General features: G+C 42.9%; 1 protein-coding gene across 1 annotated transcript; it reads right to left on the minus strand.

The window, feature by feature from the left end:
• Positions 1 to 1839: 1839 nt before the first annotated feature.
• LOC135573402 (overexpressed in colon carcinoma 1 protein homolog) lies at positions 1840 to 22150 on the minus strand. The gene is made up of 6 exons (XM_065022642.1): positions 21818 to 22150; positions 11433 to 11457; positions 6071 to 6106; positions 5704 to 5783; positions 4619 to 4658; positions 1840 to 4460 (listed from the first exon to the last, which is right to left on the minus strand). Exons 1-5 carry the CDS (start codon positions 21858 to 21860, stop codon positions 4654 to 4656), a joined length of 189 nt encoding a protein of 62 aa, XP_064878714.1. The 5' UTR covers positions 21861 to 22150; the 3' UTR covers positions 1840 to 4460; positions 4619 to 4653.
• Positions 22151 to 22812: the final 662 nt, after the last annotated feature.

The raw sequence follows: 22812 nt of genomic DNA on the forward strand, positions 1-22812 counted from the left end.
CAGTTCTTTATTTTTAATACATTTACAAACATTAAAAAAAAACTGTTTTTGATTTCTTATTATGGGGTATTGTGTGTAGATTGATGAGAATAATGCTGTAACGTAACAAATTGTGGAAAAGTCAAGGGTTTGAATACTTTCCGAATGCACTGTATACAACAGAGAAAAGGGGCAATGCCACTGTTGATAGGAGATTTCAGCAGGAGGCAAAGCAGGTGTGATCTGGTCGTGACCAGATGTACATATGATGTAATTAGGGACGTGTGCTGCATCACGTAGCTACCCCTCATACACACACAAACACATGCACACCACACACACGCATGCGCACACACTCTCGCGCACACACACACACACACACACACACACACACACACACACACACACACACACACACACACACACACACACACACACACACACACACACACACACACACACACACACACACACACACACACACACACACACAGCACACACAGCACACACACTCCACAGTCTTATCAACGTCAGCCACACCAGTGGTGACTCACCAGCCTGTAGACTATCTATCCCAATATAATGATGTTGTACTGTCACATACACCGGATAGGTGCAGTAAAATGTGTTGTTTTACAGGGTCAGCCATAGTAATACGGCACCCCTGGAGCAAATTAGGTGCCTTGATCAAGGACACATCGGCTTACTTGCTTCATGAACAATGAACGGCATAAATACATGTCAAAACATGATAATCAGTGGTTAGAATGGTCCCTGGATAGCCCTGGTCAGATTCCTCTTTCTATTCATGTCAGACTGTGTGAATGTGATCTACATTTTCACACTGTGAAAGAAAAGTTGATTTCATAGGAAGTCTTCCGATTTCATAGGAAGGTTTGGCCTGCTGGATGTGCTCACTGCTCTCCCGTTGATAACGTATGTGTCCCAAATGTGTCCCAAACTATTTTTGAGTCTGCATGGTCAAAAGCGGTGCACTATTAGCCTGTAGGGAATAGGGTGCTATTTGGGAGGCAGCCAAACACGGTCGGTTGTGATCTCATTAGCCGCTGCTGGGAAGAGCAGTCTACTATCTGGTGCTGCTGAAGATAAAACTGAAACGACAGGTCATATGATATTTATGATGCGGCAGACAGCAACTGAACCGGGGCTAGTTGAGATTTATGCCGGCAGGCCTACGATCAATGAAACAATACATTCTTTGTTTCTTTATATAGATAGTCAAAGCTGTGTTTATCTCATTCACAGCCATGTAACACTAGAAGCCAGGGCAATAGGGCACTGTAGTCTTTATCTTTCTATCTAACCTTTTGTGTATTTGCGTACTGTATGTGTGTGTGCACGTGCATGCATGTGAGTGTGTTTGCAGGCACATCCTCTGGCAGTAAACGACTAGTCAATAATCTTGCTCTCTGTCCCACAATTGTCTCATTAATTAAGATGGCACTACAATATTGCTTTCATTCTAACAGAAGCATTTGTGGTACTCAAAGTGAATAATATGACTTCAGTTTGAAAAACATACCTCCCTGGAGGGCAAATCCAGGAAGAGTGGAAAGAGAAATGCAGGGGGGAAAAAAACAACTCCTCTTCCGCCTCTCTCTCTTCTCCTGTCTCCCTCCTCCTCCATCTACTCCCTATTACCGAGCTGGAAGAATGACTTGATACTGCTTTGAGGGACTTCGTTCAATAACGACAAATGTTCCTCAAAGCAACGCTTCATTTTGCTTCTCAGTCTGTAATGCCACTAAGAATGGATGTATTGTAATCCCTGAAGCATGGTCATATTGCCTGGAAGACACAAATCCATTTCATAAAGACTACAATCAAGAACTACAGCGGTGCAGACAATATAAAATACTTTAATCATAAATAGATCAGTGATAGGACAAGTAATACAGGGCATGTCGGGTTATAAACAAGAATGGCTCTCTAAAGCAGCTGTGGTCCTTCTTACTGTGTTTGAGGGTGTACTGAGTATACACAAAGTGACCCGGAACAAGTTAGGAGCATCAATGATTAGGAACAGTATCTCATACAGTAGTAAATAGCATAAAAGGTCATCAATTGGTTCTCAAGTGATCATCTACAGTGGGTTTCTCATGTGTTTTCTCTTTTCCCAAATGTATTATGGACACATCTACACAAGGAGATAAATCCAGAATAAGAAGCCTCCAGCACAGCTGCTTTAGCCTCAAATTACTCCAAAGTAATCGATTCCCCTGTCGTCGTAATCATGTGCAGCACCATGAACAGTATACCAGTGAGTCTTCCATGAGCTATATGCTAATATAAAATGGGTGGTTAGAGCCCTGAATGCTGATTGGCTGACAGCAGTGGTATACCACGGGTATGACAAAACATTTATTTTTACTGCTCTATTTACGTTGATAATGGTAGCATAGTGGTTAGAGCATTGGACTAGTAACCGGAAGGTTGCAAGTTCAAATCCCCGAGCTGACAAGGTACAAATCTGTCGTTCTGCCCCTGAACAAGCAGTTAACCCACTGTTCCTAGGCTGTCATTGAAAATAAGAATTTGTTCTTAACTGACTTGCCTAGTTAACAACGTTGATTCAACTAGTGTTTGCCCAGTGGGAACGGTGTTGCACTGTGAAAGCCAAAGGCCAGAGGATTCTGATGGTGAAACTGGAGGAGCCTCAACAGAAAGGAAATGTAGACATCAATGAAAAGGGGTGGTAGCCGTGTAGTGGCAGAGCAAAAACTGTGGGGTGCTCTTTAAATCGGTACACATCACATTCATAAGTGGCCTGACACAGATTACTGAGTAGATGGTTGAACGCCAGGGAACATTCATAATCTACATTTATATTCCATGTAAATATTATGTATATTCTTATATTCTTATCTCAAACCAGGTAGAGTGGAGTAGAGAATATATAATAGGACTGATGTATTGAAGAGAACAAAACATCTCTTGAATCTCAAGTGTGTTAGCATGGCCCACTTCCCTGTTCCTCTGTGGTCGTGGTGGTGAAGATGCTGTATGTACATTCATACATTCATTAAATCACGAACAGGAACTGCATGTAGATGAATGACATTGGATGGATTCTCTATTCCCTTCAGACTTCTAATTCTTGCTCTGGGGGGAGATATTGTGGCGTGTCAATATGCTGCCAGTGTTATGGTTTCCAACTACATTCACTGATACAGTTGTTCATAATGAGACATATAGATTCAAATATATGTTTAGGCAAACCTTTGCTAAACAATGTAGTTCAGATTATTTTTGACAGATTATCTTTCCAATTAAATGTTATAATAAAATGTGTACATTTAGTTTTCAAAAGGAATCATTTTAGAAATAGAAAAGACAACATTTTACAAATTGCAGTTGGAGAGTTTAACTCTTCGTAAAAAACAACGAGTTCTGGATGGTGACGCAGCTGCTAAAATGGCCAACAAGAGCTACTGTATGTGGAACACTGAGATCAGCTGCTGGAACCTGGAGTAATAATGCATGTATTGTTAACAATCTGATGACGTCAGATCTCAGATCAGTTCAGACCTTTGTGGGTAAAGAATCGTAAGAGTAGTATCCTCAATGTATCTTTAGCCCCACCCAGACTGATGATGTCATGTTAGCATGATTCACAGGTTAAATGACAACACAACACTTAATAACCTCAAACATGAATGACGCACACAACAGATGCTCGCTACAGTACTGTCAGGCTACAGTACCAGCCAGTACACCCACAGGAGGTCCCCCATCCGTTTGGTACCAAAAGTTACAAGTAGGTCCATTTGTATTTAGACAGTAAATGCAAGTGGTTTAAAAAGCAATAGCAGCAACCAACTAGAAAATAACACAACACAATCTCCAAATGGGTTATAGAATGTTGTTTTCATGAATCTCAGAAATTATTTACAGTATCTGATACCGAACAAAACATGAAAACTGGGTGACCTAAAATACTCCATAATCATAAAAGTGAATAGCACTGCTTGTGTTTGAGCCACTGTGTGGGTCCACTATCCCTCCCACCACATAAAACATCTATCTACACCAGCACTTGGATTAAATGTTTACAGAGCCGGTCGAGGAGGTGTCTCAGTGTGACTGGGCTGTGTGTGTCACATCTCTTCCTAAACACAAGGAGCTTGTCCAGAACATTGCCCCGGATTCCATAATGTTGGTCCCAATATCCGCAGTCGGGACGTACCCACCCGACTTCTCTGCTGCTGCCCGGCTTCCTGTGAGGGTCAGAAAGGGCAAAGAATCCTCAGACAAAGGCATCCATTGAAGGTCTACTCGGTGCCATTCTGAGGCAGTTTCCTCAGGACCCAAGCAGGCTGACCTCATATCTGCCTGATTCCCCAGGGTCTTTCAGTCTGTCTCACTCTTACGGAGGCAGGGATGTGAAGATGAGTCAGTAATCCTCCTCTCAACGTAGAAATGTAATGTCTCTGTATGTTCTGAATATTGTAGCTACAGTCCTGAAAAGAATAATAGCACATAGCCATACAGAGGTCAACCACCAGGTTACGTAAGATGTTTTTGAGAACAAAATCAAGAATCAATGCAGGCTGCCACACAATTGCAGTATTATCATGTCAAGAATATAGAATGAAGGGATGTGTAAATGGTTGTCTACCTGTGATGCATGTCAATGATTCCCTTCTATATCTGTTAGTCTACAGAGAAAAAGAGAGACGGCATAATTAGAAACATTAGGAAAATTGTGAACATTAGGCTTGAGTCAAATGCCCTTGTGTTGTCTACTTCAACCCTTTATATTATTTTCACACACACACACACACACACACACACACACACACACACACACACACACACACACACACACACACACACACACACACACACACACACCCCTCCCCCTTATGGAAGTCTACACTACCAAGAATTCACAGCCTCTGGTTTCCAGTCTCTCTTTCTAATAAGGACACAGATGCCACACTACTGGCATCAGATGTCTCACAACTCCTAAACCATCAACAGCCATATGTTCTGAAGACTCCCCGTGGCTGTTTTTGCTCATCAAACAACCTTATAGACTTCTGCTGTTATTTCTGCATCTCATAACCAACAACAAGGTCAATAGAAGCTGACAGTCGACTCTACACACCAAGGTCCTTGGCTGATTATCTTTTAACTCATGTTTAGGGCACGCACGCACACACACACACACACACACACAGATTCAGAGATTAGTGACCTTCCCAAAGGACTCTATAGAAAAATGTTCATGTTCACAGCCATCACACACACACAATGAACTTTCCCCCTCTACTCCCTTTACAACTGAGACCAACTTTGTCTGAAGACGACGTGGGGTTTTCTTTGAACACGGAGAACAAAAACTAGAAAGATGTAGTCTTCAAGGGACTTTTATGTACAGTATTTCCTTTTTTGCTTGATGTTGTCTCTTTTACTGTAGCAGGGCGTTACATAGTAAAGCCATGGTTAATCGAAGGACAGCGATTGGAGGTTGTACTGAAATCACATAATGGAGGAATCAATTAGTCTATTCTGGGGAGGGGTGTGTCCATGTCCAGGAGGGGTAGATCATCTGATATGTCCCGTACAGTCAACACAAGTAGAAAACTTGACAACTACGTTACAACCAATTGTATTGCAATGACTATCCACTGATGAACATCCTGTCCAATCATCCTCACTACACAGACGCTGCACAGTATACATAGTTGTCATATTTACTTTTGTCTGTGGACTTGGACTGGCTGCCTGCAACGGTGGTCATGTCAGATGGTAGACCTACGTACACCCCGCCATAGTTCCTGGGGGAGTAGGGAAAAGGGTCAAAGGTCACATCAAAGAGCACATGACTCTAAGCCTATGTACTTTGGCTCCCACCAAACAACAGGACATCCTGTGAGTTAGCACTGCAGTGTGTGGGTGTGTACAGTATGTAACCAAAACACATTAGGGAAGCAGCAGTCCAGGGGACTATAATCCAACCATCTAATGACTGTAGGAACACACATGGATTGAATTGTGTTTGGGTTCAACCTTCTCAGAGCAGGAGGAAAACACTGAGGAGTAAGACGAGAGGACAAGCACTTACCTTCTTTTCTCATCGTCAGGTGAGGACTCATCTGTCCTGATTGAGACAAGAATCACAGATCAGCTCACAGGACTTGATACAATGCTCAGTGCTCAAACACATTGTACAGTCGTGGCCAAAAGTTTTGAGAATGACACGAATATTAATTTCCAGTTTGATGCTTCAGTGTCTTTAGATATTTTTGTCAGATGTTACTATGGAATACTGAAGTATAATTACAAGCATTTCATAAGTGTCAAAGGCTTTTATTGTCAATTACATGAAGTTGATGCAAAGAGTCAATATTTGCATTGTTGACCCTTATTTTTCAAGACCTCTGCAATCCGCCCTGGTATGCTGTCAATTAACTTCTGGGCCTCTTGAGGATTGACCACAAGTTCTCAATGGGATTAAGGTCTGGGGAGTTTCCTGGCCATGGACCCAAAATATTGATGTTTTGTTCCCCGAGCCACTTAGTTATCACTTTTGCCTTATGGCAAGGTGCTCCATCATGCTGGAAAAGGCATTGTTCATCACCAAAATGTTCCTGGATGGTTGGGAGAAGTTGCTCTCGGAGGATGTGTTGGTACCATTCTTTATTCATGGCTGTGTTCTTAGGAATTGTGAGTGAGCCCACTCCCTTGGCTGAGAAGCAACCCCACACATAAATGGTCTCGAGATGCTTTACTGCTGGCATCACACAGGACTAATGGTAGCGCTCACCTTGTCTTCTCCGGACAAGCTTTTTTCCGGATGCCCCAAACAACCGGAAAGGGGATTCGAAATGACTTTACCCCAGTCCTCAGCAGTCCAATCCCTGTACCTTTTGCAGAATATCAGTCTGTCCCTGATGTTTTTTTTCTGGAGAGAAGTGGCTTCTTTTCTGCCCTTCTTGACACCAGGCCATCCTCCAAAAGTCTTCGCCTCACTGTGCGTGCAGATGCACTCACACCTGCCTGCTGCCATTCCTGAGCAAGCTCTGTAATGGTGGTGCCCCGATCCCGCAGCTGAATCAACTTTAGGAGACAGTCCTGGCGCTTGCTGGACTTTCTTGGGCGCCCTGAAGCCTTCTTCACAACAATTGAACCGCTCTCCTTTAAGTTCTTGATGATTCGATAAATGATTGATTTAGGTGCAATCTTAGTGGCAGCAGTATCCTTGCCTGTGAAGTCCTTTTTGTGCAAATCAATGATGACGGCACGTGTTTCCTTGCAGGTAACCATGGTTGACAGAGGAAGAACAATGATTCCAAGCACCACCCTCCTTTTGAAACTTCCAGTCTGTTATTCTAAGTCAATCAGCATGACAGAGTGATCTCCAGCCTTGTCCTCGTCAACACTCACACCTGTGTTAACGAGAGAATCACTGACATGATGTCAGCTGGTCCTTTTGTGGCAGGGCTGAAATGCAGTGGAAATGTTTTATGGGGATTCAGTTCATTTGCATGGCAAAGAAGGACTTTGCAATGAATTGCAATTCATCTGATCACTCTTCATAACATTCTGGAGTATATGCAAATTGCCATCATACAAACTGAGGCAGCAGACTTTGTGAAAATGTATATTTGTGTCATTCTCAAAACTTTTGGCTATGACTGTACATAACACCCAACATGACACAAACAAATGATTGACATATAGTTGACATGGATGACTTGGTTATGAGCTGGGCAAGACTTGGTATGGCACTGTGAGGGCACTGATCAAAAGGAAACAACAATGTGGATGGTTTCCACCTACAATGAATGTAGGTTAAATGGGTAGTGGACTATGTCATGTACATTGTCACATTTACCTTTCTTCTCTGTCCATAGAAGAGGCATGAAAAAACAAGTGTATACATGAACTGCCAGTCAAAGTGTGTGTGTGTGTGTGTGTGTGTGTGTGTGTGTGTGGCAGGACTAGAGGTGTGTTGTGTTGCAGTGCTGAACCCCAACCACTGACTGGCCGTGGTTGGCAGTGTGCTGCTGTCAGTCCCCATTGGTCCTCGATTAAGCACTGTAGCTGCTCAGATGTTTATCAGAAAGTACACACACACCACACGCACCACACACACACCACACACACACACACACACCACACACACACGCACCACACACACACGCACACACACCACACACACACACACACACACACACACACACACACACACACACACACACACACACACACACACACAACACACACACACACACAAAGTGATTCAAGAAAATGTTTTGGAAATGGGTGCCTGCTCTCCCTTCCCACACCATGATGATGGAGGTGGCTCACCGTGCCTATTGAAGACCTATGTTCCTTTTATAACATAATTCATGCAATTTGCCTTGAATGGAAAATGGCTGTTCCTTTGATTTACTGAACAGGGCTAATTCATTGTAATAGCAGTTCTGGAACATGTATTAATTTCTCTACATATTAATATTCTATAGGCAAAATATTTGAAGGCCTTGATACAAAAGACTGAACATTTTAATTTGATTACATGACAGTAGGCGTTTTGAGGTCTTCTTAGTCAGATTACATTTCTCTATATCTTTCTCTACCATTACTAATACTAAATCAGTGTTTCTAATGACAACCAAATAGGTTTATGCCATACAGGAAAACTCATGCTTTGTATTAGAGGTTGACCGATTAATCGGAATGGCCGATTAATTAGGGCCAATTTCAAGTTTTCATAACAATCGGAAATCGGTATTTGGCTGATTTATTTTAATTTGAATTCCTCTTCTTTTTTTTCACCATTATTTAACTAGGCAAGTCAGTTAAGAACACATTCTTATTTTCAATGACGGCCTAGGAACGAACGGTGGGTTAACTGCCTTGTTCAGGGGCAGAACGACAGATTTTTACCTTGTCTGCTAGGGGATTCAATCTCTTAACCTTACGGTTAACTAGTCCAACGCTCTAACCACCTGCTTTACATTGCACTCCACGAGGAGACTGCCTGTTACGCGAATGCAGTAAGCCATGGTAAGTTGCTAGCTAGCATTAAACTTATCTTGTAAAAAACAATCAATTCGCGTGTACCTAACCATAAATATCAATGCCTTTCTTAAAATCAATACACAGAAGTATATATTTTTAAACCTGCATATTTAGCTAAAAGAAATCCAGGTTAGCAGGCAATATTAACCAGGTGAAATTGTGTCACTTCTCTTGCGTTCATTGCACGCAGAGTCAGGGTATATGCAACAGTTTGGGCCACCTGGCTTGTTGCGAACTAATTTGCCAGAATTTTACGTAATTATGACATAACATGGAAGGTTGTGCAATGTAACAGGAATATTTAGATTTATGGATGCCATCCGTTAGATAAAATACGGAACGGTTCCGTATTTCACTGAAAGAATAAACGTTTTGTTTTCGAAATGATAGTTTCCGGATTCGACCATATTAATGACCAAAGACTCGTATTTCTGTGTGTTATTATGTTATAATTAAGACTGATTTGATAGAGCAGTCTGACTGAGTGATGGTAGGCACCAGCAGGCTCGTAAGCATTCATTCAAACAGCATTTTCGTGCGTTTTGCCAGCAGCACTTCACAATGCTTCAAGCATTTACAACTTCAAGCCTATCAACTCCCGAGATTAGGCTGGTGTAACCGATGTGAAATGGCTAGCTGGTTAGCGGGCTGGGCGCTAATAGCGTTTCAAACGTCACTCGCTCTGAGACTTGGAGTAGTTGTTCCCCTTGCTCTGCATGGGTAACCCTGCTTTGAGGGTGGCTGTTGTCGATGTGTTCCTGGTTCGAGCCCAGGTAGGAGCGAGGAGAGGGACGGAAGCTATACTGTTACACTGGCAATACTAAAGTGCCTATAAGAACATCCAATAGTCAAAGGTATATGAAATACAAATCGTATAGAGAGAAATAGTCCTATCATTCCTATAATTACTACAACCTAAAACTTCTTACCTGGGAATATTGAAGACTGATGTTAACTTCTTCGATATAGGGGGCGCTCTTTTAATTTTTGGATAAAAAAACATTCCCGTTTTAAACAAGATATTTTGTCACGAAAAGATGCTCGACTATGCATATAATTGACAGCTTTGGAAAGAAAACACTCTGACGTTTCCAAATCTGCAAAGATATTATCTGTGAGTGCCACAGAACTGATGCTACAGGCGAAACCAAGATGAAATTTCAAACAGGAAATGCCCCAGATTATGAATGCGCTTTGTTCCAATGTCTCCTTATATGGCTGTGAATGCGCAAGGAATGAGCCTACACTTTCTGTCATTTCCCCAAGGTGTCTGCAGCATTGTGACGTATTTGTAGGCATATCATTGGAAGATTGACCAGAAGAGACTACATTTACCAGGTGCCCCGCTTGGTGTCCTCCGTTGCAATTATTGCGCATTTTACCATTTGCTTCAGAGGAGAAACCAAACTGCCACGAATGACTTATCATCGAATAGATATGTGAAAAACACCTTGAGGATTGATTCTTAACGTTTGCCATGTTTCTGTCGATATTATGGAGTTAATTTGGAAAAAAGTTCGGCGTTCTAATGACTGAATTTTCAGGGTTTTTTCTTAGCCAAACGTGATGAACAAAACGGAGCGATTTCTCCTACACAAATAATATTTTTGGAAAAACTGAACATTTGCTATCTAACTGAGAGTCTCCTCATTGAAAACATCCGAAGTTCTTCAAAGGTAAATTATTTTATTTGAATGCTTTTCTTGTTTTTGTGAAAATGTTGCCTGCTGAATGCTAGGCTTAATGCTATGCTAGCTGTCAATACTCTTACACAAATGCTTGTGTAGCTATGGTTGAAAAGCTTATTTTGAAAATCTGAGATGACAGTGTTGTTAACAAAAAGCTAAGCTTGTGAGCCAATATATTTATTTAATTTCATTTGCGATTTTCATGAATAGTTAACGTTGCGTTATGGTAATGAGCTTGAGGCTATAATTATTCTCCCGGATACGGGATTGCTCGACGCAACAGGTTAAAAGGAACCACCAGCTTTCATATGTTCTCATGTTCTGAGCAAGGAACTTAAATGTTAGCTTTCTTACATGGCACATATTGCACTTTTACTTTCTTCTCCAACACTTTGTTTTTGCATTATTTAAACCAAATTGAACATGTTTCATTATTTATTTGAGGCTAAATTGATTTTATTGATGTATTAAGTTAAAATATGTGTTCATTCAGTATTGTTGTAATTGTCATTATTACAAATAAATAAATAAAACAAAATCGGCCGATTAATCGGTATCTGTTTTTTTTTTGGGGTCCTCCAATAATCGGTATAGAATCGGCATTGAAAATTCATAAATCGGTCGACCTCTACTTTGTATCCCTCCCAGGAAGGCAATACCTTGCTGAGTCTATGAAACCGTGATCTATGAGACTGTTGCTGTACTTACAAATCTTTGGAGGTTTCTGCAGGTCCTGTGAACACAAGGAAGAGAAAAAGAAAATCATTACACAATTCTCATGATTTTGTTCTGGATGGTAGATAATGTGTGGATTACAGTAGAAATGTACTTTTTACCCAGTAAGTGGGGGGGGGTTGAGGTGGTCTTGTCTCACAGCAAAAGACCACTCCACACCCATCACATCAACCAACCATTACTTATCCATTGACACAGTGTCTGTCGCTCCTCTTTGTACTCTGTGTGGTGTATTTATAGGGACGCAGTGCATTACATGCAGAAACATCAAACATGACAAACTCTGTCTTTGAATCATTATTACAACTTCTTTTTTTTAAATAATAAAAAAAATGGAAAGAAAGAAAACAACCCAACTAAGTGACCAAATGCCTGCAACCCAGCAGTTGGGTCAACCAAACAACCCAGCGGTTGGGTCAACCAAACAACCCAGCGGTTGGGTCAACCAAACAACCCAGCATTTTTTAGAGTGGACCTTCAACACTGTTTCTCACCCACAATAAAGTCAAACACAGAGCACCCAGAAACAATAACACTTAATCAACGCGCCACTCTACCTTGCTATATCGGAAATGCGGTAAGCTCCATACATCACTTTTATTAACACAACTATCTGACTTAACGGCTCCCTTCCCACTCGTTGAAGATGTTACAGAAGTCAATGAGGCACAGCTTAATGACCACCACTTCAAATCAAATTGTATTTGTCACATGCGCCGTAGACCTTACCATGAAATGCTTACTTACAAGCCCGTAACCAACAATGCAGTTCAAGAAATAGAGTTAAGAAAATATTGACTAAATAAACAAAAGTAAAAAATGTAATAAAAATAACAAGGCTATATACAGGGGGTACCGGTACAGAGTCAATGTGCGGGGGTACAGGTAAAGGCCAACTGTAAAGGCTCCTGGAATTGCCTGGTCAAAAGGACAGAAAGAGCGCTGGGGGTGATGTGGGCTGACTGGGCTCTTAGTGCGTCCTGTAATTTGACAGAGGAGTTATTGGCGGATTTCGAGTTGCACTCCAGAGCTCTCCTGGGTAGACTGTATGGACACCTGACCCTAATCACCAACTTCACACTGAGAGGGGCCTTGACATGGATGTGTAGGTAGGCCATGTAGGGCAGAGATAAGTAGTGGAGACAGGTAGAGGTCACAACTCAGCCAGGACTGGCTCTGAGAGAGAGGAGGGTGAGATATGGGTGGACGGGCCCAGAGGAAGAGAAGGGATAGAGAGAGTTGGACAGGCTCTGAGGGAGGAGGGATAAGGAGGGATGGATGTATGTCAGATATATTTTCCTCTGTATAATGGAGGTTGTCAGAGAAATGTAGAGATCACAACAAAGCCAGCATTGGCTCTGGGGGACAGGAGAGATAGAGAGGGCTGGACCTTGATGGATGTCAAACCTTGATAAGCAAGGGTCAAATCGACCAACAGCCTGCAGTGGACTTAGAATATGTCAGGTAGATAGTGTCATGTAGCTATGGTCATACATCATCTAGCTTAATAAACTCAGAAAAAAAAGAAACGTCCCTTTTTCAGGACCCTGTCTTTCAAAGATAATTCGTAAAAATCCAAATAACTTCCGAGCTGATCATGGGTGCACCTCAGCCACGCTCAAGGTCCTAAACGATATCATAACCGCCAACGATAAGAGACAATACATGATCATTATTCATGACTCTCCATCTTGGATAATGGATGATCAGCAATAAGTGAGTAATTACTTATTTGTCTGTTTTGTTTATTGACAACCAATAACACAAGACAAAGAACAGACCTTAGTGTTAATCTGATAGTATTAAAACTACAGGCCTTGTGAACAGCAGTGTGTCTTCTTCAAGGCTACAAATTAAATCAGTTTCTCAACTAACATCAAGGCGGTGGCCCGTTCCTGTAGGTTCATGCTCTACAACATCCGCAGAGTACGACCCTGCCTCACACAGGAAGCGGCGCAGGTCCTAATCCAGGCACTTGTCATCTCCCGTCTGGATTACTGCAACTCGCTGTTGGCTGGGCTCCCTGCCTGTGCCATTAAACCCCTACAACTCATCCAGAACGCCGCAGCCCGTCTGGTGTTCAACCTTCCCAAGTTCTCTCACGTCACCCCGCTCCTCCGCTCTCTCCACTGGCTTCCAGTTGAAGCTCGCATCCGCTACAAGACCATGGTGCTTGCCTACGGAGCTGTGAGGGGAACGGCACCTCAGTACCTCCAGGCTCTGATCAGGCCCTACACCCAAACAAGGGCACTGCGTTCATCCACCTCTGGCCTGCTCGCCTCCCTACCACTGAGGAAGTACAGTTCCCGCTCAGCCCAGTCAAAACTGTTCGCTGCTCTGGCCCCCCAATGGTGGAACAAACTCCCTCACGACGCCAGGACAGCGGAGTCAATCACCACCTTCCGGAGACACCTGAAACCCCACCTCTTTAAGGAATACCTAGGATAGGATAAAGTAATCCCTCTCACCCCCCTTAATAGATTTAGATGCACTACTGTTCCACTGGATGTCATAAGGTGAATGCACCAATTTGTAAGTCGCTCTGGATAAGAGCGTCTGCTAAATGACTTAAATGTAAAAAATGTAAATGTAATACTGTGCAGCTGTATTCATAGACCTGGCCAAGGCTTTCGACTCTGTCAATCACCACATTCTTATCGGCAGACTCAAAAGCCTTGGTTTCTCAAATGACTGCCTCGCCTGGTTCACCAACTACTTCTCAGACAGAGTTCAGTGTCTCAAATCGGAGGGCCTGTTGTCCGGACCTCTGGCAGTCTCTATGGGAGTGCCACAGGGTTCAATTCTTGGGCCGACTCTTTTCTCTGTATACATCAATGATGTCGCTCTTGCTGCTGGTGATTCTCTGATCCACCTTGACGCAGACGACACCATTCTGTATACTTCTGGCCCTTCTTTGGACACTGTGTTAACTAACCTCCAGTCGAGCTACAATGCCATACAATTCTCCTTCCATGGCCTCCAACTGCTCTTAAATGCAAGTAAAACTATATGCATGCTCTACAATCAATCGCTACCAGGACCTGCCCGCCCGTCCAGCCTCACTACTCTGGACGGTTCGGACTTAGAATATGTGGACATCTACAAATACCTAGGTGTCTGGTTAAACTGTAAACTCTCCTTCCAGACTCACATTAAGCTTCTCCAATCCAAAATGAAATCTAGAATCGGCTTCCTATTTCGCAACAAAGCATCCTTCACTCATGCTGCCAAACATACCTTCGTAAAACTGACTATCTTACCGATCCTTGACTTTGGTGATGTCATTTACAAAATAGCCTCCAACACTCTACTCAGAAAATATGATGCAGTCTATCACAGTGCCATATGTTTTGTCACCAAAGCCCCATATACTACCCACCACTGCGACCTGCATGCTCTCATTGGCTGGCCCTCGCTTCATATTCATCGCCAAACCTACTGGCTACAGGTCATCTATACGTCTTTGTTAGGTAAAGCCCCGCCTTATCTCAGCTCACTGGTCAGCTCAGCAGCACCCACCTGTAGCACGCGCTCCAGCAGGTATATTTCACAGGTCGCCCCCAAAGCCAATTCCTCATTTGGCCGCCTTTCCTTCCAGTTTTCTGCTACCAATGACTGGAACGAATTGCAAAAATCACTGAAGCTAGAGACTCATATCTCGCTCACTAACTTTAAGCACCAGCTGTCAGAGCAGCTCACAAATCACTGCACCTGTACATAGCCCATCCGTAAATAGCCCATCGAACTACCTCATCCCCATACTGTTTTTTTTGCTCCTTTGCACCCCAGTATCTCTACTTGCACAATCATCTACTGCACATCTATCACTCGTGTTTAATTGCTAAATTGTAATTATTTCGCCACAATGGCCTATTTATTGCCTTACCTCCCTTATCTTACCTAATTTGCACACACTGTATATAGAGACTTTTTTTTATTGTGTTATTGACTGTATGTTTGTTTATTTATTTATCTTGGCCAGGTTGCAGTTGTAAATGAGAACTTGTTCTCAACTAGCCTACCTGGTTAAATAAAAGGTGAAATAAATCAAATAAGAAAATACACCAGGAACGCACAATCCCTCCATCAGTGCTCAGACAGTCCGAAATAGGCTGAGAGAGGCTGGACTGAGGGCTTGTAGGCCTGTTGTAAGGCAGGTCCTCACCAGACATCACCATCAACAACATTGCCTATGGGCACAAACCCACCGTCGCTGGACCAGACAGGACTGGCAAAAAGTTATTTTCACTGACAAGTCGCGGTTTGTCTCACCAGGGGTGATGGTCGGATTCACGTTTATCATCAACGGAATGAGCGTTACACCGAGGCCTGTATTCTGGAGCAGGATCTATTTGGAGGTGGAGGGTCCGTCATGGTCTGGGGCGATGTGTCACAGCATCATCGGACTGAGCTTGTTGTCATTGCAGGCAATCTCAACGTTGTGCGTTACAGGGAAGACATCCTCCTCCCTAATATGGTACCCATCCTGCAGGCTCATCCTGACATGACCCTCCAGCATGACAATGCCACCAGCCATACTGCTCGTTCTTTGTGTGATTTCCTGCAAGACAGGAATGTCAGTGTTCTGCCATGGCCAGCGAAGAGCCCGGATCTCATTCCCATTAAACACGTCTGGGACCTGTTGGATTGGAGGGTGAGGGCTAGGGCCATTCCCCCCAGAAATGTCCGGGAACTTGCAGGTGCCTTGGTGGAAGAGTGGGGTAACATCTCACAGCAAGAACTGCCAAATCTGGTGCAGTCCATGAGGAGGAGATGCACTGCAGTACTTAATGCAGCTGGTGGCCACACCAGATACTGACTGTTACTTTTAATTTTGAACCCCCTCCCCCACACACACTTTGTTCAGGGAAAACATTACTCCATTTATGTTCGTCACATGTCTGTGGAACTTGTTCAGTTTATGTCTCAGTTGTTGAATCTTGCTATGTACATACAAATCATTTGTTAATGTTAAGTTTGCTGAAAATAAACGCAGTTGACAGTGAGGACACTTATTTTTTTGCTGAGTTTATGTCACACTGTATACATGTAGCTTACATTACAAAATGAATTCCATTCCAATCAAGTTGCCTTCAATCACCTTCCTCAAGTACAACTAAATTCCAAGAATTGTCAATTCAATTGGCCTTCATTCACCTTCCTTATCTGTATCACAAAGGATTCTACTTTATACGGTGAATAATTGAATGTTTTGTATTCACTACTGTGTCCCAAGAATCCGTCATTGTATGCAATAGAATTGTAAATGGTGCCGACAGAGAGGGCTGCCTTGCTTTTAGCTCTTTGGAAACTTTGCAGTATTTTGTGTTATTACATACAGCCGGGAAGAACTATTGGATATCAGAGCGGCAGTAACTCATTAGCATTAGAACCAGGAATACGACTTTCCCGAAGCAGATCGTTTGTTCGCACCCCCCAGGGCAATTGAACTGATTCCAGAGGCGCGACCCAAAACAAGCCGGTGAAGGAGAGGTACTCGGAGAGGTCTTCTAGTCCGACTTAAGAGGCGCGCACACCACCCACCGCTTCCAAGTATATTACTCACTCATGTTCAATCTCTTGATAATAAAGTTGGGGCGGCAGGGTAGCCTAGAGGTTAGAGCGTTGGACTAATAACCGGAAGGTTGCAAGTTCAAATCCCCGAGCTGACAAGGTACAAATCTGTCATTCAGGCAGTTAACCCACTGTTCCTAGGCTGTCATTGAAAATAAGAGTTTGTTCTTAACTGACTTGCCTAGTTAAATAAAGGTAAAAAAATAAAAAGTTGATGAGCTCAGGGTGAGGGTTTCTTTTCAGAGAGACATCAGGGATTGTAACATTTTCTGTTTCACAGAAGCATGGATCTCTCAGGATATACTATCTGAGTCAGTCCAGCCAGCTGGGTTCTCAGTTCATCGCGCAGACATGAATAAATATCTCCATGGGAAGAAGGGGATGTGTGTTTCATGATTAACAACTCATGGTGTAATTGTGATAACATAAAGGAACTCAAGTCCTTTTGTTCACCCGACCTCAATCAAATGCAGACTGTATTATCTCCCAAGATAATTTTCTTTGGTTATAGTCATGGCCATGTATATCCTCCCTCAAGCCGATACCACGTTGATCGTCAAAGAACTTCACTATACTTTATTCAAACTGGAAACCACATATCCTGAGGCTGTATTTATTGTAGGGTACTACAAACCAAATTTGAGAAAAAGGCTGCCGAAGTTCTATCAACACAGACTGGTGTTTGAGGGTGCTATTTAATGAAGCTGCCAGTTGAGGACTTGTGAGGCGTCTGTTTCTCAAACTAGACACTAATGTACTTGTCCTCTTGCTCCGTTGCGCACCGGGCCTCCCACTCCTCTTTCTATTCTGGTTAGAGCCAGTTTGAGCTGTTCTGTGAAGGGAGTAGTACACAGCGTTGTACGAGATCTTCAGTTTCTTGGCAATTGCTCGCATGGAATAGCCTTAATTTCTCAGAACAAGAATAGACTGATGAGTTTCTGAAGAAAGGTCTTTGTTTCTGGCCATTTGGGCCGGTAATCGAACCCACAAATGCTGATGCTCCAGATACTCAACTAGTCTAAACAAGGCCAGTTTTATTGTTTCTTTAATCAGAACAACAGTTTTCAGCTGTGCTAACATAATTGCAAAAGGGCTTCCTAATGATCAATTAGCCTTTTAAAGTGATAAACTTGGATTAGCTAACACAACTGTTGTTCTGATTGTCATTAGAACACAGGAGTGACGGTTGCTGATAATGGGCTTCTGTACGCCTATGTAGATATTACATTCAATTGTTTTTATTTTAAATCAGCCGTTTCCAGCTACAATAGTAATTTACAACATTAATGTCTACACTGTATTTCTGATCAATTTGATGTTATTTTAATGGACAAAAAAATGTGCTTTTCTTTCAAAAACAAGTACATTTCTAGGTGACCCCAAACTTTTGAACAGTAGTGTATGTTTTCATGGAAAACAAGGACATTTCTAAGTGACCCAAAACTTTTGAAAGGTACTGTATATATTCTTCATTCCATTCCTTTACTTAGATTGTGTGTTTTGGGTATATGTTGTGAAATTGTTAGATATTACTCATTAGATATACCAATACCATTTGCCAAACACGTGTATGTGACCAATAAATTTGATTTGGAACAATATATAACTTTTGAAAAACAAGGTAACAACACCCCCTCCCCTGTCCTCCATCTTCTCCATAATAACACCACTCTTCGACAAAGCTGTCCACTGAATTATACTCATGTAATTGAAGGAATGGCGTTAGAAAAAATATGAAATATATCAAATTCATAACAAACACCACAATTTTATCCTTAGTTATAGAAGAGGAGGCCAAAGCCTTTATACAGAAACAGTACATGGGGTGTGCCTTAAGACAGAACAGAGTGGCCCATTCACAACCCTTACAAAAGCTTATTCATCATCAAGGCCACTCAGATCTGCTTACACAAGAGGAGGGATGAGGAGCCCAATATCCAGTACGTTTAGAAGGCACTGTCCCATTGAGTCTCTGGACAAACACATGGGTGTGGAATGAAAAACGGAGTGGGAATCGAAAGAAAAAACAATTGGGCTACAGGTTGTGAGGAGATTTTAAAACAGACTCACACACATAATACCACTGGTAATTTATCTAACAGCTGTGTTGTGCAACACTGCTGATATGATCACATTTAGGTCTACACTACTGCTTCCGATACTGTTACGGATGGGTGTAGTGTCACCTTGTCCAAATTGAGGTTTCCAATAGGCTATGTGAAATGCGAAGACCTTTTCATTGAAAATTGACAGATGCACTACACTGGCAAAAGTATATGGACACCTACGTGTCGAACATCTCATTCCAAAATCATGGGCATGAATATGGAGTTAGTCCCACTCTCTGCTGCTAAAATAGCCTCCGCTCTTCTGGGAAGGCTTTCCACTAGATGTTCAAACATTGCTGCGAGGACTAGCTTCCATTCAGCCACAAGAGCATTAGTAAGGTTGGCACTGATGTTGGGCAATTAGGCCTGGCTCGCAGTCGGCGTTCCAATTCATACATCCCAAAGGTGTTCGATGGGGTTGAGGTCAGGGCTCTGGGCAGTTCAGTCAAGTTCTTCCACACCGATCTCGACAATACCATTTCTGTATGTATCTCGCTTTGTTCACGGGGGCATTGACATGCTGAAACAGGAAAGGGCCTTCCCCAAACTTTTGCCAGAAAGTTGGAAGCACAGAACCATCTAGAATGTAATTGTATGCTGTAACGTTAAGATTTCCCTTCACTGGAACTAAGAGCCCTAGCCGAACCATGAAAAACAGCCCCTTATTCCCCCTCCACCAAACTTTACAGTTGGCACTATGCAATCGGGGAGGTAGCATTCTCCTGGCATCCACCAAACCCAGATTCGTCCATCGGACTGCTAGATGGTGAAGCGTGATTCATCCCTCCAGAAAACGCTTTCCCACTGCTCCAGAGTCCAATGGCGGAGAGCTTTGCACCACCCCAGCCAACACTTGGCATTGCGCATGGTGATGTCAGGCTTGTTTCCTCCTGCTTGGCCATGGAAACCCATTTCATGATGCTCCCGACGAACAGATCTTGTGCTGGCATGGCTCCAGAGGCAGTTCGGAACTTGGTAGGGTGTGTTGCAACCGAGGACAGACGATTTTTACACACTGCGCACTTCAGCACTCGGTGGTCTCATTCTGTGAGCTTGTGAGGCCTACCACTTCGCGGCTGAGCCGTTGTTGCTACTAAACGTTTCCACTTCACAATAACAGCACTTACAGTTGAACAGGGAAGCTCAAGCAGGGCAGATATTTGATGAACTGACTTTTTGGAAATGTGGCATCCTATGATGGTGCCATGTTGAAAGTCACTACAGCTCTTCAGTATGGGCCATTTTACTGCCAATGTTTGTCGATTTCAAGGCTGTGTGCTCGATTTTATACACCTGTTAACAACGGGTTTGACTGAAATAGCAGAATCCACTATTTTTAAGGGGTGTCCACATACACTACATGGCCAGAAGTATCTGTGCACACAGTAAAAGAGTGCCAATTCCATTTGATTCTATCCCATTCTGTATATGTAACTAAGCTGTTGAGTTCATAGATCAATAGTTCTGACCTCTACCACACATGCATCATAATGACAGTGTCACATGTCCTCACATGTCCTTGTCCCTGAGCTTGAGAGTGACCTCTAACCATGGGCTTAATGATCCCTCACAGAGACCCTCACACATCTTCTCTTTGTATTACACTCATGCATAATCATGCTTCTCATCTACTATACAGCTAGACTACTAGTTCACAGTATTTTCCTCCAGGGTCTCCCTTCCAGGAAGTGGAACTAGAGCAAATTCAGAGAAAATAAAACATGAACCTGTTTTTCGCATTAGCTGCCTGGGGTTCTGTTCGAGAAGGAGCCTGTCTGGCCTTTGCTGAGGCGCACGCACACACACACACACACACACACACACACACACACACACACACACACACACACACACAGACACACACACTTGCACTGACACAGGTACACACACACACACTATCACCATCATTTTCTCTGAAAATGGTTTTTATTCAGTCATTCCACATTCGCAGTATATTACTGATTTACTATCACCATCATTTTCCAGAGCGACTTACAAATTGCAGCAGCCAGTGATTTCTTAAAATGACTTAGAAAATGTATTTTTATTCAGTCATATCTTTTCTCTTCCTGGCCCCCCTCATTGATTCAGAAAAACAGTATATTACTTCAGATACAAAAATGTGTAGTGTGTATTAACCTCTCAACCTGAAACATTCACAAGTAGGAGTAAGACCTTAAGGTATTTGCCCAGTGAAATGTATCCTTTTGTGGGCTTTCGATGAATAAAACTAGGATATTGAGTAAGCATTTCAAAATTAGCAGTCACAAGGAGAGCCAGCATCAATCACCTGGAGATACTACTGCTGAGATGTCAAAGTCCTGTCTTTCTTTCATCCACAACACCCATTGAGAGAACTGGACGCCACAGACTTATTTGAAAACACACAAACACAGCCTATAGACTCGTCCTTGAAAGCATTACAAGACTATTTCTGTTTTAAATTCCTAAAAACTTTGCTGTCTCCTGGTTCCCAGGGGTCAAAGTCTGAGCCTAAAAACCCTGAGGCAACCTCTGCACCCAACCAGTGTCAACCTCTGAGATCACCATACACATACGGTACACACCTGGATGCAGAAAACCACTGCATAAAGCACACACACACACACACATAGTGAAAACATGCAACCCTCCGCACCCCCAAACAGCCAGATGATCTGGAACAGGAACACTCACCCCCTCCTGAGGTGCTGGCGGCTGAGGAATTGCCACAACCCATTTTTGCATAGACGCTGCCACTGGGAAGGAGTTGTATTATGTGTCTCAGTCACACTGATTTACTATTTGGTGGTATGCTCCTGCACTCTGTGTCCATCCCCTCTGCAACGCTGAACTGAGTGTGTGTGTGTGAAAGCATGGAGATACTGTTAAATTCACAGAGGGAGGGGGAGAGGGAAAGAGAGAGCGAGAAAGATGCTCTGTCCTCACATGATTTGCTATTTTTCTCCACCCTGACAGGGTTGTCCAGGAAACGGGGGAATGGGCAGGAGGGTGTCGAAGAAGCCAGCCAATGGCAAGCTTCAAGTTCGGCAGGGCTTTATTAAGGACGTTCCAGCTTTTATGTATGACTCTCCAAATTCATGATATGGTAACACCGCTCTGGATAAGAGTGTTTGCTAAATTACTAAAATATAAATGTTAAAATAAACGAATAAACTGTTTTCACCCCCGCCCCCGGAAACCTCTCTCAAAGCTACGGATCTGGATCACGCATGTTATTTACAGACACATTTCTTTCTACTTAGCTGCTCACACTCCTCCTCTCTGCGTCTTTATCACCTTCTTCCGAACCATGATGATGTCGCCTATGTCTCTGCCTCAGCTGAAATAAAAACCATGTGGCGATTTGAACGAACATTCAATAACATATGTCTGTTTTAACGTATATTGCAGTTGCACAAGCAGAATGTCGTCGCTACACATTGCATTGGAGCAAAATTAAACTGCGTTTTGGGTGATGTAAGCTAATATTTGTAGTTGCTGCCATATCGTCGCTGAAAACTAACACTGCTAATTTGACTGATTGTCTGCCTCTTGCTTAGCCAATGTTTGCAATAATTATTAGAAAATAACATTAAATCGCTAATTAGACTGGTTGTATGATACGCTGCTTAGATAGCTGCATGGAATGCTGCGTTCATGTGCTAGTCGGAACCATGCAACTTTGACCT

The sequence above is a fragment of the Oncorhynchus nerka genome, linkage group LG9a (genome assembly GCF_034236695.1).
Source record: "Oncorhynchus nerka isolate Pitt River linkage group LG9a, Oner_Uvic_2.0, whole genome shotgun sequence".
NCBI lineage: Eukaryota > Metazoa > Chordata > Actinopteri > Salmoniformes > Salmonidae > Oncorhynchus > Oncorhynchus nerka.